Raw genomic sequence first — 18914 nt, forward strand, 5'->3', positions numbered from 1 at the left:
TAAAACAGGATGCTCTATTTGTATGGGCTGCTGAATAAATGAATAAAAAGGTGGCATTGAAAACCACCTATTAGTGATTTAGGATCTTCCTACACTTGAGAGGCTGTCTCTCCTGTTGCAATGCCGTCATAGTTGCACAACACTTTAGGCTCACACTCCCTTTTGCTAGGGTGGCGGTGCAGTAAACAGGTTCTTCTTGGGAATTCAAGCATCTAGCTAGCAAATGCGGTGCTCAGAGAAGGGATGGATGATTTGACGACAGGTGCATGATGCAACTCGGCAAAAGAGTTTCTGTACTCCAGATTAATAACAATGGACAGCCTGCAACCTGCGGAGGTGACAGATAGTATGCTGGTGAGTATCTTAGGGGAGACCTGTTTAAGTAACCAACTCTGTTTAAGTATACCTGGCTTTGGTCTTATGCTCTTAAACAATAACATAAATTGAATCTTTATTATCTTTTATAATATACTCAAAGTTTAATCAATAAGCCAAATATATGACATTATGCTGTGAAGCCTACATCACATACTTGAAACATATGGGAGTTTCCTAGCATGGCAAATACAGTATACTTCATCTTTTTGTTTTTCCTTCTTTGCCCTTCTATTTAAAAATTTACCGTAGGCCAGAACATAGAAAGCTAAGTCAGACCTTTGTTGTATCTAGCTCAGTATTGCTGACACTGGCTGAGAAGCCCTGAAACAGGGCTGGAAAGTTTATATCTGTGACAAATGGTTGTACCTTCTAGCCTTGCAAGGTAGGCCAGGCTGCAGGACACTTTGTTACTTACTGCAAGGTAAGTTGCAGTACTGCAAGGCAATTGCCAGCATCTGTGCATTTTAACTATTTGCTAGAGAGTTTTTGCCACAGCATCTTAGATTAAATTGACACTTCCTACCCCACCCCCAATTGGTGACATATTGAGCCGGACCCAGATAAAGAAGCAGGAGTCTAGGAAATGACAAATTAGTTATCTTCTCTCCTATACAGCTATAGGGAAAATACTTCCTGACAGAGCTGCTTAAGGTGTTAGGCAAAGGTTACCAATGTGGTGCCCATGGGTGCAATGGAAGCCATGAGCGATTCCTCTCCCCTCATTAAACTTTTTAGCGCCCCCCCCCCCCGCTGCCAACTTGGTCATGAGGTGATGAGAGCATTTACCTTTTGCTCTTTGAAAAGTATATAGAGGTTAAGGAGGCAATTGGGACTTCCCCCCCCCTTTTCACCTTTATGTGCTTTTCAAGTCTCAGATTAATTGAGAAAGCAAAATAGTTCTCTCTCTGGGGGGGGGGGCAGGGGGCACTAGTCCAAGAGAAAGGTGAGACAATTGACCAGAAGGGTAGCGCCCTGAGCAATAAAAAACTCCAAGTGTACTCAGGGGCCTAAAAACATTGGCAGCACTTATCTTTGTTAGAATTTAAGGTCTCAAATATATAAATTAAATGTTTATAAATTTACAAGGCAAACACATAAATATATAAACCAAGTGTCTGAAATAGTACAGGAGAGCAATCCTGAAACCATTTTGACTCTCCCAAATTGATCTCAAATGTTTCTGTGCAAGGAGGAAGAAAATGGGAACGCCTCTCAATTGTCTTTTGCTTACCTGGGCATACTGTATTTGTGTATAAATTGGGTGAGCCTGTGACCTAGATTCAGGAATTAAAGTATTTAGCATTACAAAAGAATGGCCAGGCTGTTGTAGACCGCCTCCTTCTGTGATGTATGTATGATGTATTGGGAAGTGGTCTTGAGCTACAGGGTGGGCAATTTCAAAAGTCTATATAAGGGCTTGCACACCATTGTTCTGGGTTCCTCCTCCTTCCTGGATGTGGTGAGTGAGGACCCTGTTGCAACAGTTTAATAAAGATCAAGCTTACTAGCTACTTTGCTTTTCAATATTCTCTGCGTGGCCTCTGTTATTTTCTCCTACCGATAGGGAACCCACTTAAGGACTCTATATGGGCTCTTGGGTACCCCGTAAGGGAAAAGGAGCAGGGTTTTTCTACATCACCTTAGACATTCTTTATTGCATAAATAAACAAGTTGTCTTTGGGAATATGCAGAGTGCTTCCCCGCCCCCAGGAACCCATGTTTGAAAAGCAGGTCTCATGCCAAGTTAGTCACATGTAGTTAAGAATATATGGCAAGTCCGCCAGGTGTTCACAGTATAACAATAATAAATTGCAAAGAACAGCTCAAATTATCTCCTCCTACTTTTAAATATTTCTTACCAATGTACAGGCATCAAATACTAAACAATAAAAGGCAAAGACATCTGACAGGTATTATATTACTGTCAGTCAGAAAGAGATTTTGGGAGGATTCACTGCTTACCGTAGCATCATAATTAGCTAGACAACTAAGCTACCTATTAATTTTGTGGCAATATCTTCTTAAACTCAGGAAGTCACTGGAAATAGTGGGCTAACCCACCAATTAAAAATAGGATGTTAATGGTTATTCACAATGCCCAAAATTTCCACAGCACAATTGCATGAAGTATGTTAACATGTGACTTGCATGTTTGTTACATGTTCACCATCTTTACTGTGCTTAAACATCATCACGTAGTAGCTGTGTGTTCACAAATGTTTTTAAAGGCACACTTGACCTGTGGTTCTCTGGGAAAACTGTTGTCCAACAACTACAGATATACAAACACACATATTGACTGTGCAAACTCTTTCTGATAAAAAGCGGTCACTTCCAGGTGACCAGTTTATTGAGCACTCATCCTGATTTGTTTGTGGGGAGGCTATATGACATTGCAGCATTACAGCAAGCAATAATCATTTCACCCTGTTACAGGTGTTGGTCTGATGCAGTCAAAATAAAATAAAATAAATCCTTCCAGTAGCACCTTAGAGACCAACTAAGTTCATCATACCGTAGGTATGAGCTTTCGTCTGCATGCACACTTCTTCAGATACATTGAAACAGAATTACACCCTGATCAGTGCAATTTCCCATCACTTTCCTTATCGCAAAAACACCACAAGAGTGCTATATCAACCTTAATTGTGCAATCTTAATTTGCTGATTGAATCCCACCCAAAAATAGTGATAGTTTGGAAGCTCCCAGTGAAGAGATAGAGGAATATGACCCATCCTTCAGGAAGGAGGAGGATAGGAAAATGTTTTGAGACTCAGCTATTGTTCAGATTAACATTACCACAGAATATGTCTCGATAGCTGTGGGACTGCTTACATCATCAAAAAGACTCTCCTTTCTGGACCAGATTTAAGTATTATTTAATTGTTATTTAATCAAAGGTTTTTTTACAGAATTCTGTTAGGGCTTGTCCACACCAGAGTTGACTGTTTGGACTGCTCAGATTAAATGGGAATGCAAAGGATGTCACCCTTAAACAACAAAAATATTGATGCTTTCCTCCTGTAAATTTGGGTTTACCTGATATGGGAGTAATCAGATACACTGGGGAAAATATGCAGCAAAGTAAAGTGTGGAAATATACCGTAGGCTATTTAGACTTAAAATCCCCTTCTAAGTTACTTCCAAAGTTCCTCACACATTTGTGTGGTAAATTAAAAAGAGACCACACGTTTGGTAAGTTAAAAATGGTTTCCTAACAAACACTTCAAAGGTAAGATTCATGTACTTTTTCATACAGCAGCAAGAAAAGGTGTAGAATCATAGAATCATAGAGTTGGAAGAGACCACAAGGGCCATCCAGTCCAACCCTCTGCCAAGCAAGTATGACTTAGGTTCCAAAAATGGTTGTCCTAAATCATTTGTATATAAACACAAAGAAAGCTTGCATAAGCCACACAGTCTAAGCTTGGAGCATCCAGTTTAGATCTCCTTACTTGTAGGGTTCACATGGTGGAATGAAAGAACAATGGCCTGATAATCCTTTTTCCCAAGGTGAGGGGGAGGACCTTGCTAAGCCTGGCAGGACAGCTTACTCTATGGTCTTAACCACTTGATGCATTAATTTGAGTTAAGTATTAGTTACAGGTAGGTAGCTGTGTTGGTCTGATGCAGTCAAAACAAAATAAAAAATCCTTTGAGTAGCACCTTAGAGACCAACTAAGTTTGTCATAGGTATGAGCTTTTGTGTGCATGCACACTTCTTCAGATACACTGAAACAGAAGTCACCAGAACCTTATGTATAGTCAGAGGGTGGGGAGGGTATTACTCAGAAGGGTGGTGGGAATGGGTGATTGGCTGATAGGAGTGGTAAACCTGTTGATGACTGTCAACAACTGTTAACGACTGCAATTGGTGTTGCAGGAAAAAGCAAGGGTTGAGGTGCTAAAGAAAGTTTGATCATGTATAATGAGATAAGAATCCAGTGTCCTTATTCAGACCATGTCTCTCCATGGTTTTAAGCTTGGTAATGAGTTGCAATTCAGCAACTTCTCTTTCCAGTCTGTTTCTGAAATTTCTCTGTAATAAAACAGCTACTTTGAGATCTTGCATAGTATGTCCTGGGAGATTGAAGTGTTCTCCTACTGGTTTCTCTGTATTGGGATTCCTGGTGTCAGATTTATGTCCATTTATCCTTTGGCGTAGGGTTTGGCCTGTTTGTCCAATATAGAGAGCTGAAGGGCACCGTTGGCATTTGATGGCATACACAATGTTAGAGAGACCTGGTCTGAATGTGGTTCACTTTGAGGTGCTTTCGAAATGCTAGGTTGGCAGGAGCTGGGACTGAGCAATGGGAGCTCACCCCATCATGGGGATTTGAACCGCCGACCTGCTGATCAGCAAACCCTAGGCTCTGTCAGGTGTATCAGAAGGTGTAGTTGGTAGCAATGGGCGACACCAGCAAAGTGTACTTCTAGCAACAGCACTAGGTGACTGGGTCTAATCACCATTTTGGTTTTCCACAATACTCTCAAAGTCGTGTTGCTCCAGGGCGTTGTGGGAAATTTAAATGGCAGGTGGTCTGAGTCATTTGGCACTACTTGCAGCACTAGACCAAGAAAAGGGGCCAGGGAAAAATCAACAGGGGCCCTAACAGGGCCCTGGGGCCTTGGCAGCTGCCCAATAATGCCAGGTGCTGATGCCTGTTCTAAAATCCCATCTGAATGATGTTTGCACATGATGTCATTCTTACATATGAAAACAATTATTAGGTAAACATTTATAATAATAGTAATTAGAACCAGCTTAATTACATCAAGGGTGTGTGTGTGGTGCTAAACAGGAAAGGTATAGAGCGTGAGAAAAGACCAACCCACTTCGGATAAGGAGGATGTATGATCCAATCTCCTGGTAGAGCCAGTGTGGTGTAGTGGTTAAGAGCGATAGTCTTGTAATCTGGGGAACCGGGTTCGTGTCTCCGCTCCTCCACATGCAGCTGCTGGGTGACCTTGGGCTAGTCACACTTCTCTGAAGTCTCTCAGCCCCACTCACCTCACAGGGTGTCTGTTGTGGGGGAGGAGGGGAAAGGAGATTGTTAGTCGCTTTGAGACTCCTTCGGGTAGTGATAAAGTGGGATATCAAATCCAAACTCCTCTTCTTCTTCTTCTGGTACAGTCATACCTCATGTTGCGCTTCAGGTTGCGTCTTTTCAGCTTGCGCACGTGGCAAACCTGGAAGTGTTTACTTCTGGGTTTCGCCACACGCGCAGAAGCGTTCTGCATGCTTCGCACATGCACAGAAACGCTCTATCGCACTTCGTGCATGCGCAGAGGTGCCGCTCTGTTTGCGGACTTTTTTGGGTGCGAACGGCACCCTGGAACAGATCGTGTCCGCAACCAGAGGTACCACTGTATTTTGTTTAATGTAAAAAAGGCACAGGGGCACGGGCACTGAATTGAATCAGAGCAGTGGTAATGATCTATTTGCAGGTGGGGCGAAAGGTAGGAGAGATAGGATTGCCATATTTCAAAAAGTGAAAATATGGACACAAAAGTTGTTGAGCTTTTTGGGGGGAGGGCAAAGCCCTAGGAGAGCTTTTTTAAAAAACCAATAGTCAGCAGCACTTGTTAACTCACGCTGCTTTCAATGGGAGGCAGCATGAGAGCTCAGCTATTCCTCTAAAATAAAATTGTCTTAAAATTGGTTGATCATGCCTTGTGTCAATGAGCAATTAATTGCTCAGCCCCTTTGGTACATTTATGCTGATGAAATAATCATATTGAAATCGGTTTACAGGACATTGTGATTAGCTCTGGGCAAGCCATAGCCTGATTGGCTAGCACACTCTTTAAATTCTTGGCTGTACTGTATTGGCCAGGATTTTGCTTGGGAAATCAGGGAAACTGGGACTCCTTTACTGCATTGTTCTGCTCCTATAATGGCTTTGATCCTAGCTTCATTCTTTCTACCCAGCATAGGAGACAACTCCTAGGGCCAAGGGGGCTTTGCCCCCCCAAAAAAAAATATTTGAGGGAGCTGCCCCCACCAGTTGATGGGCATTGCCATTCAAATGGTGTGTGCACACCATGTCCTATGGGGCAGGGCTTACCTGAGCCCCCCCCCCCATTTTATTAAAGCTGGCACCTCAGTTTTCTTCCAGCCCCATTTAATGCAAATCAAGGGAAAGAGCAATTAAGCTGTAATATGACTTTCAGACACCTGTTAACCTTGATAGCTTTCATTCTGAGACACTTCAGCACTAACCATACACATGCAATTTGACATGAGGTGTAATCATACACTATGCCACTCACTATTAACTAACTTTCCTTCATCTTTCTTCCCCAACTCAAAAGGCTACTTTTGATTTTTTTTAAAGTCCTAAATAGCCTGGAACCACAATATTCAACCACCTTATTGTGTTTGAGTATACCTGGATGCCTAGATCAGGCATCCCCAAACTTCGGCCCTCCAGATGTTTTGGACTACAATTCCCACTTTCCCCAACCAGTGGTCCTGTTAGCTAGGGATTATGGGAGTTGTAGGCCAAAACATCTGGAGGGCTGCAGTTTGGGGATGCCTGGCCTAGATCATCTTCAGAAGTCTTTTTAAGTGTTGCTGTGGAACAACAAGTATGTGAGAGAGGCAGGCACATAGGATAGGATCTTATTTCTTGCCTGATGCCTTTATCATATGAGGTGATTTTACTGGGGCAACTTGGCTGCAAAATATTGATGGTGTTGATCTTACTTATTTTTGATGAATCGTCTATCAGAAGTCTGTTTCTTTTATCTGTTGGCTGTTTTATGTATTTTAAAAATGTTGTTTTTTATTATGCCTGGTGTTTTAACTACAAGTCACTCTTTGGATTCATGGTGAATGGAAAGGCAGGCTGCAAATATTTTTAATTAACAAACCAAACATCCTCTTCTCAGGAAAAGACGATAACCAAGCAACAAGTTCCTCAGTGTTTGTATTGATCCTCCATGCAGGAAACTTCAGAAATGCACTTGAAGTATCCGTACAAACCACTAGGGAGCATTTGTGGTTTTGTGAAGCTTGAGGAAGACGAATGTGGATTGTTGTGCATTTGGAAGCCTGTAACATTTAATTTACATCCAGGCAAATGCAGCAAGCAACCAAAGGATGAAGCGGGGGGGGGGGGCTTTGCATATGGAAACAGCAAGGAACCCTGTGGCACCATATACTAACAGATTTATTGTGGCATAAGCTTTGGTTACACTCAGCTAACAGAAGAGAATGCTCCAGAATTTTAGAGCTATATTGCTGGATGGGACTTACTCCCAGATAAGTGTGTATAATTATTACAGCCCAACTGATGTTCATGCAGTTATAGCTTGCTGAGTTTCAAGTATGTTTGGGGCTTGCGAACTTTGCAGAATGTAAGCACAGATTGAACACACACATATACGTGCTCTCTCTTACAAATTAAATGAAAAAGTTTTGAAGGACATTAAATAATAACCATTTGACCATAGCATAAGCATTTGATGACTGCTCTGCAGCAACAAACTACAGAACTTTAAATAACTTTCAATACATTTTTAGAGATACTATAGGATACTTAGTTTCATCAAACTGGCCTGTGAGTGTGAAATGTTGAGTGTAGCCACACACCCTATTCTAAATTAATACAGGTAAACAGTTTCAGAAATGTTTGTTACAGACTAAAAATTACATGGTTGTTCACCTTGACTGAGAAGTCCATGCTGCTGTCAAAACATTTTATTTGATTATTGCTGTTCTTAGAAAAAAGGTTGCAATGTTAAAGTACAAGAAAATTGAGTGTTGTTTATATAACACAAATGAAAGAGTTAATTGTAATGTTTTGACTGTTCCAGGCGTTGCTAAGATACACTCTTGGGGTTTAGCCAATGAAAAGCACCGCTGATGACATAATGGTGTTGCTTCATGTTTCCGCTGTCTTGCCAAGTCAAAAATTGCTGGAGATTTGACAGGCTACAGTTCTCTGGGAAGCTTGGTTTTCACTGCTGCTGCAATTGCTGAGAGCTATTGCTTTTAAAACTTCTGTTCTTTCCTAACCTCCTCTCATCTTCTCTGGAAATACAACCTTCCTTGATAATGCAGCAAGTTCTAGTCACCTTTCAAGCAGCTGTGGTCATCTGATTGCTTTTCTATGTGACCAGAATCGTTTTCAGTTGGTATGGAAATTTATTCTTCTAGATAGGAACTGAGAACGGACCATGCATTCAGGTATATTGCATAAATAGATAAAATTAAAAATCAAAGCATCAAGAACATGGTGCTACAATTGCTGCAACAGCCGGAAAAATCAAATGGTTTGCCAAAACCCTCAGCATTTTTCAAGTGGCCCATGGGGGGGGGGGGTTGGGAAATCACGGGCAACAGTTCTCCAGGATTTCAGACAGGAGCCTTTCCTGCCAATACCTGAGGTGCTGTGGCCTTTTGCCTGCAAATCAGTTGCTCTACCACTGAAGGATGGGCCTTTTCCTCTTCATTCTGCCATTACCCCTCAATTACTGGAATTATGACTAGGCAGAAATAATTCCTACAACCATAACAGGCACACATAGCATTTGACTTCTCATGTTGTGTTATATTTACTATTGGAAAGGGCTCCTGCATGTCTTCTTCCTCTTCTGAAAATGCTTTAAGCAGTGCTATTTTTCTATAAAAAGAGGTGCCATAACTCACCATGAACACCTCCTTTGTTCTCTTAGAATGGCAATGACACCCAGCTGAGAGGTGCTGGAACGGAGTTCTGGTGAGTTCCTGCTGAAAAAAGACCCTGGCTCTAAGACTTAAGGCATAAATCCAGGAGCGTGTTGTGATGGTGGTCATAGTTGATAAGGCTTTATGAAATCGATAATTGAGACTGGCTTGCTCACATGTGAATGGTGGGTTTGAACCAGATCAAACTCTCACGTTTATCTTCTCGTTCTGACACTTGTACCCATCCCATTACAAGGTGCATGCTGTTAGGAACATGAAGATTCATCTCTGTGTGAAGTAATGTACAAGTAGGTACTCACTGTTCTAAGAAGAAGATACATTTGCACATCGTACCAAGCTGGGTTTGGTTTCTACCTGCCTGTTCCTGTTACCGTATTCTCAATAAAGCTTGCACAGTACTTGTTTTCTTGTTTCAGGGCATGTTTTTGAGCAGCACAGAGAAGAAAAGCCTGAGCCTGATCATAGCTGGAAACTAGAATTTGTTGTGAACATTGAGAAAATTATTCTTTAGGGGAAAATTTGATTTAGGGTGAAAGGGATTTTTTTAAAAAATAATATAACTGCGTAGCTTTTACAAAAAGAGCAGACTTACTTTTCTCAGGCCTTTTAATTCTTCATTCAAAATCTGAATTCTTCTCAAATTGTATAACTGTATTTTGGTAATAGATGGCAGCCCTACTTATCTCCTCCCCACCACACTCCCCCCTGCCCACTGGCATTCTGAATTTTAGGTTTATTCACACTTTGGGGCCTTATTTTAAATCTTTGCCATCTGGTTCTTTTTTAAAAAATAACATTTTATTAGATTTTCCAATTAATACACATTTAAACATAACAAATAACACCATAACACAGTAACATGTATTTCACTGTGACTTCCCTCCATCCCCTCATAAGGTTTTCTAATCAAAGCTTATCCCGCAGTTTTTTATTTCCTCTTCTTAAATTCAGTTCGCAGGATTTACTTCAACCCTGCAAGAGAAAAAATATGGAACGCTTCACGAATTTGCGTGTCATCCTTGCGCAGGGGCCACGCTAATCTTCTCTGTATCGTTCCAATTTTAGTATATGTGCTTTGCCATCTGGTTCTTTGCCAGTCTGGATTGTATGCCACCCCAATTTAGTATGCAAATGGAAAATGTTCAAAAAAAGATTACTGATATGGTAAATTAGCATTTGTGTGCATGATAAAGCTCCTGGATAACTGTTATCATGCCTCACCTATACTGCACTTCCTTCCTTCCTTCCTTCCTTCCTTCCTTCCTTCCTTCCTTCCTTCCTTCCTTCCTTCCTTCCTTCCTCTCTCTCTCTCTCTCTCTCTCTCACACACACACACACACACACACACACACACACACACACACACAAGCGGTTTGTATGGTTACTCTCACCACTGCAGCTTTCCAGTTTTCAAAATCATTATCTGAGAGAAACTCTGGAAACTAGGTGAAAAGAGACTGAGGTACAGGCTAAGAGATATTCTGATGCCAATAAATCCACCAGAGGCATTTTGTTTTTCCTTTCCCCATCTCTGACTGCTTTTTGACTTTGCTATTCATGTGTTTTTTTGTTTTTTTAATTAAGCTCCCAATGCAGTCACGACAGTGGTGAAACCAAACACGAACAGACAGGCATGCAAAACATTATGGGAGGATGGAAAAAATAACCCACATTCATCACTAAATTAAAGAGTACTATCTATGACATTATGAGGGTTCCAGTGGAAGATGTTATCTGCATTTACATCCCTGTAAACTATTCTCCCTGCCTACTCACACAACTGCAATGCATCAGTTGATTCCCCGAGGGCACTTTATGGCACCTCTCGAAGAGTGCTGCGCCTGCTAAATAAGCATATTGTTGATAAATTATACAACTGGTTACACTAATGTTAAAATAAGGTACCGTATATTCCGGCGTATAAGACGACTGGGCGTATAAGATGACCCCCAACTTTTCCAGTTAAAATATAGAGTTTGGGATATACTCACCGTATTAAAAACAACCCGGCGTATAAGACGACTCCCGACTTTTGAAAAGATTTTCCTGGGTTAAAAAGTAGTCTTATACGCAGGAATATACTGTATTAACATTATTAGCTGTTCGAACAACTACATCACACATCTCACTTTAAATCGTGTGCAAAGCATTTTGAGGATAAAATTACTTGTATCTGCCTGTACCTCGACTGTGCTGTTGCAGCAGGTGTGTCCAGAACATTGCCCATTCCTGTTATGTTGGATGAGCTTCAGTTAGTAATGCTTGGGAGATGACAAGGTGTTTGGTTTGACCACCTGTGCTCTTGCCCCTTGCTCATGGCTGATAAAAAAACTTGCAGGGAGGGGGTAGCTGGCTGGGTCTGGATAGGTGATTTGATGCCTCCCTTGTAAGGGGGGCTTGTGGTCCCTGCTTGCTTGAAGGAGCCAGTGAAAAGATTACTCCTTAAGAAACCCTTTGACAACAGAGCAAATAGCCCCAAATGAATAGTGAAGCAACTCCATGCTACAGGGGCATCCCAGACAAAGTCAAATATCACAAACATTAAAATGCAAACAGAAAACCTGAGCCATTCCCTAGTCTTAATTGGTAGAACTAAGTTCCCAGGTAAGTGGTTATAGGGTTGCATACCTCCAGTTACCTGGGTATAAGCCCCACTGAGCATAATGGGACTTACTTCAATGTAGATAGTGTTTTGTTGTGATGGTGGTCACTGGTGTGGAATACTGTCACCCTTATTTTGCTGCCCATGAGATCCATTTAGTGCTGGCATCTATAGCACTTTTACCAAGATGCAAGTACTGGTACCTCATTTTTAACACACAAAAAATGCACTGAGAAAAAGAGAATAATAAACATCAAACAATCAACCCGAGCACATGTTTATTGAGGGGGAAAAGAAAGACACAAAAGTTGTAGAAAGCAGCCATGTAAGTTCTGATACATGAAACTAAATAAAGAAAAAGGGAAAAAAGGACTGTGACAATATTTACAGAGCATTTTGCTTAAGCATACAATATAGGCTTTTAGCTCAACTGTGCCCAACCCTTCATTTTGATATAGGTGGGATGGTACATTTGTGTCAACATGTCTCAGTCAAACATTACAAGCGTGAGAATAATTGTGATTATTACATAATCCTGGTGTTACAATGCAAAGGTCGCTGTCCTAGGATTTTTACACAGTCTCTTCCAGTACCACCACCACCCTGTTAATGTTGACTGAAACGTAAGTCCTATTTAATTCAATGGGACATATTTCCAAATAAGTATGTATAGTAGGATTCTAGTCAATTGCATATTTGTTCATAGTTTCTTAGGAGACTGAGTAGACTGTAATGTTTACAGACTTTTAAAAGCTCCACCTGCCTGTTGTATATTGTGTTGTATACAATGAATACACAGTATTGTTTTTGAATGCAAGGAATGTGTGCCATAAGAAGATAAGAAAAGCCTGTCGGATCTGGCAAATGGCCTACCCAGTCCAGCATCAGAGTGGTCAATCAGATACTTGTGAGAAACCAGCAAGCAGGATTCAAGCACAAGAGTGCTCTCCCCTCTTGTGGTTCCCCTCAGCTGTTATTCAGAAGCATTACTGACTCCAACTGGGTAGGCAGAGCACAGCCACCGGGGCTCGCAACCAGCCCTGCTGTCTATGAATTTGTCTGATTCCCGTTTAAAGTCATTTAGGTATAGAGACATCACTGCATCCTGTGGGAGTGAGTTCCATAGACAAACAAACGCCTATATCCTAGCTCACTTTAGTATAAAGTGGTCTACTCTAGTGGTTTCCAATGAACTAAGTACTGCAGTGCAGATCCCCTGCTTTTGAAAAGCCAAGTCATGGACCCCCAACTTTGGAAAATGTTGATATCTCTGTGGTAGTTTAGGTTATGCAAATGTGGTCACGCCACCATACCCTCCAACATGCCCCAGCACAAAACTGGGATGCGCGAGAGCACTAAATCAAAAATGTGATATATATTTTTTGGCACCACTGTTTTGGGGCGCTTTGTTCTCACGTGAGAGCATGGACCACTGTTCCGACTCAAATTACTGTATACCTAAAAGTGGGGGAGGAGCGCAGAATTACAAAAAACAAAGCGCAGACAACCCGAAGCAAAACAAGGGGAGGGGCCGAAAATGCACAGTTTTCCTACGGGAGACCACCACCCGTTCACGTAAAATCGGATCTGCGCGACCCACGCGCGCAAAAATGCCCTAATGTGAGCGCACAGCCACAACTTGTGGTTGGCGAGATGCTATGGGCGGAATTCTCCCTTAGCTTTCTGCAACGCGTTTTGTGGCCACGAAGAAGTTCTGAGCAAATTGCCCAAGAGGCAGACACCTTCTCAGCGAGTCCCCACTAGGAAAAGGCGGCGGGATGTGCTGCTGCTTCCCCGAGAATGGCGGGAACCTCTCCTCTTGACCCCGGGCGCTAATTCCCCTCATCCTCGCTCGCGTCTGGGGCAGGCGGCGGGAGGCGGCGGCGGCGGCGGCGCGCGGAGATCTCGGCTTCTCGGGAGCCCAGCCTGCTTAGGGGGTGGGACTCGGGCGGGGCCGGGGCTCACTTGCTCCTCCCTGCCGGGCCGGCGGGGGATAGTTTCGAGGGCGGCGGCCGCTTCGTCTGAGGGGAGGCTGGAGCGGGGCTCCGGGGAGACAAAGCTCGGGGCGCGGGTCTAAAGGGAGCCTCGCACGCCCGGCGAGTTCCGGACCCAGAGGGAGCTCGCTCGTCGGCGCGGGCCGGGCTGCCTCTCGCAACAGGTCCCTGGGCAAACAAGGGCAGGCCGCTCCGCCTCCCCAGGCCCCAGCCATTGGTCTGCTCCTCGGTCCCCGAGGGGGAGGAAGCGGCACCCGTCGCCTCAATGCGGTTCGGGGCCAAAATGATGCCGGTAAGTGCGCGAGCTTGCAAGAGAAGGGGCGCGTGGCGGGGGGAGAGACTTTCCTCCAGTAGGGCGGCGAGGTCGCTAGATCCCGCGAGGGTCGGGGCCGAGGGCTGGGCTGGTGGTGCCTTGGCCTCTGCCTGCGTCCGGAGATCTGGTCTTTCTCTGCAACGCAGACGGAGATTGCCGCCGCCGCCGCCGTTTCCCGGTCCAACTTCCAATGGAGGAAAAGTTGGGAAACGCGGCTTAGGATGGGGAATATTAAAAAGTTGCACGCGGCGGCGGGATCTTTAGCGCTCCGTCCTTTCCCACCCAAACTGGGTATGTGGCGGGGAGGGAGGGAAGGATCTGGCCCGCCGTTCTCAGTCCGGACTCGGGAGAGACGCGGGAGGATCAGCAAATGGAGCTGCTGTTCCTGTTCCTCGCGGCGAAACGCGTCGAGAAAATGGAGAGCTGCCCTCCCAGTGCCTTCGTGGAGTGAGGGGAGGGGGGAGAGAAAAGAGAGAAGCTCCTGCGCTACACTTTTTTCTCCCCCTCTGGTCTGCCAAATTCGTTTAACGTTTCCCTTCCCAGAAACCCTGACCAGTTTTGATTGCTTCCTTACTAAAAATAAGCAGACTTAACTAATACCCAGTAGTACCTGCTTCTCCCTGTGGTCAGTTCAAGTCAAAGGAAATGGAGGATTATAAGCACAAGTTGTGCAGGTAAAAAGGCTATTAGGTTAGTGGTTCAAAAGCACTACGGCCAGCTGGTTGGTTGTATGTAAGTGCCTAAAGTAAGGTTTGGGGTTAGTTTTTTCAGGGGAGTAATTAAATTAAAAGGCTTTCTGCTCTCCAGTATAACAAGAACTAAGCCACTATTTCAGTCAGAAGCTTCTTCATTCTTTTTGTAGAAATTGTGCATCAATAAAGTCAGATGGTTTATTAATTTCTCAGGTAAATCCCATCATATCCCCAGAACTGATACATTCTCAAGGGTTGCTTATGTTTCTTTAGTGGTTTCTTCTACTTACATAATGAAGTGACTAATTCAAAAAACATTTCAGTGACTAGAATATTGGGATGACAGTTCCTAAGAATCATTTAGGACTACTTTGTGCTTTATGACAATGTATATGAAAAATGCTGTTAGTGGAGAAATACATGAACCTGTGTATAGAGTATCATGTGCTTTGATGATTGTATGTGCATAGATAAGGATACATACAGATTCACAGTCCATAGGTACAAAGCAAATCACATTCATGAAGGATTTTATGGGTAACACTGAAGTTCTTTCTGCATTAAAAGAAATCCAAATGTGTCTGATGCCTCTTAAGCCACAACTGAGGTAAGAGAAAATAATAGCATTGCATAGCCTTCACAGCTCAAAAAAGCAAGAAGAATTTAGTTGCTCCATGTTGTGTTAGCTGGCCAGTTTGCAAGTATGTTAGAACTTTTGGGAGCTTTGGAAATAGGGTTGGATATTTCTGCAGCAGATGGAAAGTGCGTACACATGTATCTCCCATGTTTTCTCAGGATATTTGTCAAAGAATATATTTTATGTAAACTACTTACAGGTTTTGATGTTTAAGCTGTATATAAATCCTGTTAATCATTTCTAAGCAGCAATGCTTTGTTTATTTATCAACTGTTCATAGATAATCACTATTGTTTCATTACACAAGGCATGTGTTGCAAATATGAAGTTTTCTGGGGGGAGGGAATTGAATTTTCATAGCACTCAGCTAGGTTTGTTGCTGGGAAAATACACTTTTCCATTCCTGTTTTGAATATTCTGAGGAAAGTGACACAACTGGTGACCACTGGCAAACTTCTAAGGCCTCCCTCATTTTGAGAATGTTTTTTGTGTGTCGGTGGGTTAAAACATTGGCAATTGTAAGTATCATCAAAGTTATTGCTGACCCTGCAGCATTACCTGATATTCTGTGGACAATGGATCACCCCCTTGTCATTCCTTCTAGACCCTGTTTTAATAATCTGGCAAAGTCCTTGTTCCTGAAAGATCATTGGGTTGCTTTCAATATACCATGTGCAATGTCAGGAAGATTTATTTTTTTCAAATTGCTATCATTAACAAACATAGTAATTGGAAAAAAACATGAAACTTGCCTAGGAGCACCTTTACTAACTAACCTCTTACTGTATTTCTAATAGAACTTGTCCTCAATAATTTAATATATTAGCCTATATAAACACACTCCTGTACACACAACCTGAATAAATGAAGACAGGTGCAAGGGTAGATTTCCCCATTTTCAGTTATTGGCCTAGTTCACATGTTATGCAAGCCACAGTTAATAGTTTATAATGAATGAAGAAATGATTCCTGCTTTGCTTCTCCTGTAGCAGGAATAACAAACCACAACCCGTGGCTTACATTTGAATTAGAGATTCCTTTGTTTCATTAACATATTGATTGGTAAGCCAATAACAAACCTTGACATCCCATTTTGGTCTGTTTGGAGCAAAACAAATCATGAACCCTGGTTCAGACTGTAACACTAAGCCAGGAATCATGGTTTGTTGCTCCAGCTCGCTATAGAGGAAGAACAAAGTGGGTGACACCTACATTTTCATAATATGCCAGCTACTGTGACTTGCAAATGCTGCAAATGTTATTTATAGAACAACAGTTCTAATCCCTTTTGCTAATTGGTGAGAACAGAGATAAAGAGGTCATAACAAAAAGTATGTTACTTCTAAGGTATCGTTGGAGGGATCTCCAGACATAAAATATTTTGCTTTTGTTTTATTCTTCTAACTGATTTCTTTTTTGTTAGATGGGACAGTTCCCATAGGTGTAGCGACTATAACTGCTTTGGTGGCCCGATATGAGTTTGTGGGTACCAGACCATTACAATCCTTGGACCCAACAAGTGTCATAATTTAATTAAGGCTTGAGAAGTGCTAGACACTTCTAATCCCTGGACCCAACAAGTGTTAACAGCTAATTAAACCAGCCTAAGCTATGTTGAGGTGATTGCTCGGGGTGATGGGCCATAAAGAGAACAGAGGATCAAAGGACTCTGTGCCAGATGGCAAAGGGGTGGGGTTGCTCCCTCAGGAAATGAAGCCAGAGTTTAGAAGTAATGTGGGCTAGAAGAAGAAGAAGAAGAGTTTGCACTTGATATCCCACCTTTCATCCCCTTAAGGAGTCTCAAAGCGGCTAACATTCTCCTTTCCCTTCCTCCCCCACAACAAACACTCTGTGAGGTGAGTGAGACTGAGAGACTTCAGAGAAGTGTGACTAGCCCAAGGTCACCCAGAAGCTGCATGTGGAGTAGCGGGGAAGCGAACCTGGTTCACCAGCTTACAAGTCCACCGCTCTTAACCACAACACCACACTGGCTAGGAGATAGAGCGAGCAAACAACAGGGAGAGCCTGATGCTTGATGTTTGTCTGAATCCAAGGCTGATCCTATTGGGAGAAGCAAGACCCGTTTGGGTTGTTAATGCTGGGAACCCTAGGTAAAGCGCTTGGAACCCCTGGAATCTCACACTGCTCAGAGATTTGGGATGGTGTGCGACAATATTTATATCCCAGTTTTCCTCCCAACAGCTCAGAGAGGTGTGTGTGGTTTTCGTCCTCTTGAGGTAGGTTCCTAAGAGAGTTTCTGGCTCAAGGGTACCATGGTCATTGTGACTAAGTAGAGATTTGGTCTTGGTTTGCATGGGGAAAACCACATTGGTTTTCTTTTATTAGTTTATATAGTTTTGTTGATTTCCATTATATGACAACAGTTATAAAAAATAAAATCAAAACAAAATGTACCCCCCTTCCTCATCTAGGATGGATCAGTCTAGTTAAGTTTGCCAAAGTCCAGTCAATGATTTAGGTGGTTGTCATTCTTCAGGGCGATCAGTAAAGTATTTTATAAAAAGATGCCATATTTCAACAAAATCGTCTACATCATTTGCATTATTCAATGCATGTAATCTCTTTGCTATTTTTTCCTGATACAGCAGGGCTGGCCAACTCCCAAGAGACTGCGATCTCAGAGTTATAAATGGCAGGGGTTCAGGTCAAAGATGTTGAGCTTTTTTTAGGAAGGAAGGCCCTGGTTTTTTGGGTTCAGGTCAAAGTTATTCAGCTTTTCTTAGGGAGGAGGAAAGCACAGTTTTTTGGGGGTGCAGGGCAAAAATGTTGAGCTAGTGATCTACTTCAGACATCCAGTGATCTACCGGTAGATCATGATCTACCTGTTGGACGTGCCTGTAATACAGTAATTGACCATGCATTCTGTTTCTAATGAGAAACACACAGGTGTTCCAATCCTTTTCAGTTTTGCACCAGTAATCGGCATGCTGCTACTAAAAGAAAAGTAATTATTTATTATAAAGGCTCAGATTGCCCTTATTTAAAAATGGTTAACAATCCCAAACTTGGTATATTCCACATGTTGACCTGTAACATAGCTTGTTTCTGTAAAAAGCCTCTGCTAGAAGGGTTTTATATGCTCACACACCCACCACATGTGAAATGTTTTATCTATACTATTGCAGTCTTTTCAACACAAGTAGTGAGATGATTTTATTAATATAGCTACACTTCAGATATTGATTTTTTCTTAGAAATTGATGTTCAAATATTTTCACTGATCCTTTTAAATGATTTGCATGCCCTTGCTACTTCTCGCTAAGGAAAATACATAGTTAATCTGTTATAATTATCTCTGCATCTTTCTGTTTTGTAGAGGACAAGGCCAATACTGTGTTAAACTAACTAGTGGTCAGCAAATGACAGGCAGTAGAAATCAAACAGTCCTGCTCCAACAAGTGATATTGTAAATCCTTTCTCAGGGTTTGATGAAGTAGTACTGCCTATAGTGATGAGAGTTAAAACTCACAGTTCCATATGCTTTAGATATGTGGGAGTGTGACTGCTGCACAGCAGTAGTGAGGGGCTAAAATGGTTTTCTTGAAGCATAGCATCTAGTTGCATACCGTAATAGGTCTTCC

The 18914-nt window shown here is 42.4% G+C and overlaps 1 protein-coding gene and 1 non-coding gene across 3 annotated transcripts in view; one reads left to right on the forward strand and one right to left on the reverse strand.

Annotated features, from left to right (window-relative positions):
- Window positions 1–10056: 10056 nt before the first annotated feature.
- Window positions 10057–10163, reverse strand: LOC118083280 (U6 spliceosomal RNA). Its single transcript, XR_004692358.1, has one exon. It is a non-coding gene; the product is annotated as a U6 spliceosomal RNA (small nuclear RNA).
- A 3486-nt stretch (window positions 10164–13649) lies between these two features.
- TP53BP2 (tumor protein p53 binding protein 2) overlaps window positions 13650–18914 on the forward strand; it is a 47705-nt gene continuing 42440 nt past the window's right edge. For both annotated transcript variants that reach the window (XM_060272977.1, XM_060272979.1), the window contains exon 1: window positions 13650–13962. In XM_060272977.1, coding sequence (XP_060128960.1) covers window positions 13936–13962 — 27 coding nt within the window. In that variant the 5' untranslated portion in view covers window positions 13650–13935. The remainder of the gene's footprint in view (window positions 13963–18914) is intronic.

This window comes from Zootoca vivipara, chromosome 3, assembly GCF_963506605.1.
Source record: "Zootoca vivipara chromosome 3, rZooViv1.1, whole genome shotgun sequence".
NCBI classification, from domain to species: domain Eukaryota; kingdom Metazoa; phylum Chordata; class Lepidosauria; order Squamata; family Lacertidae; genus Zootoca; species Zootoca vivipara.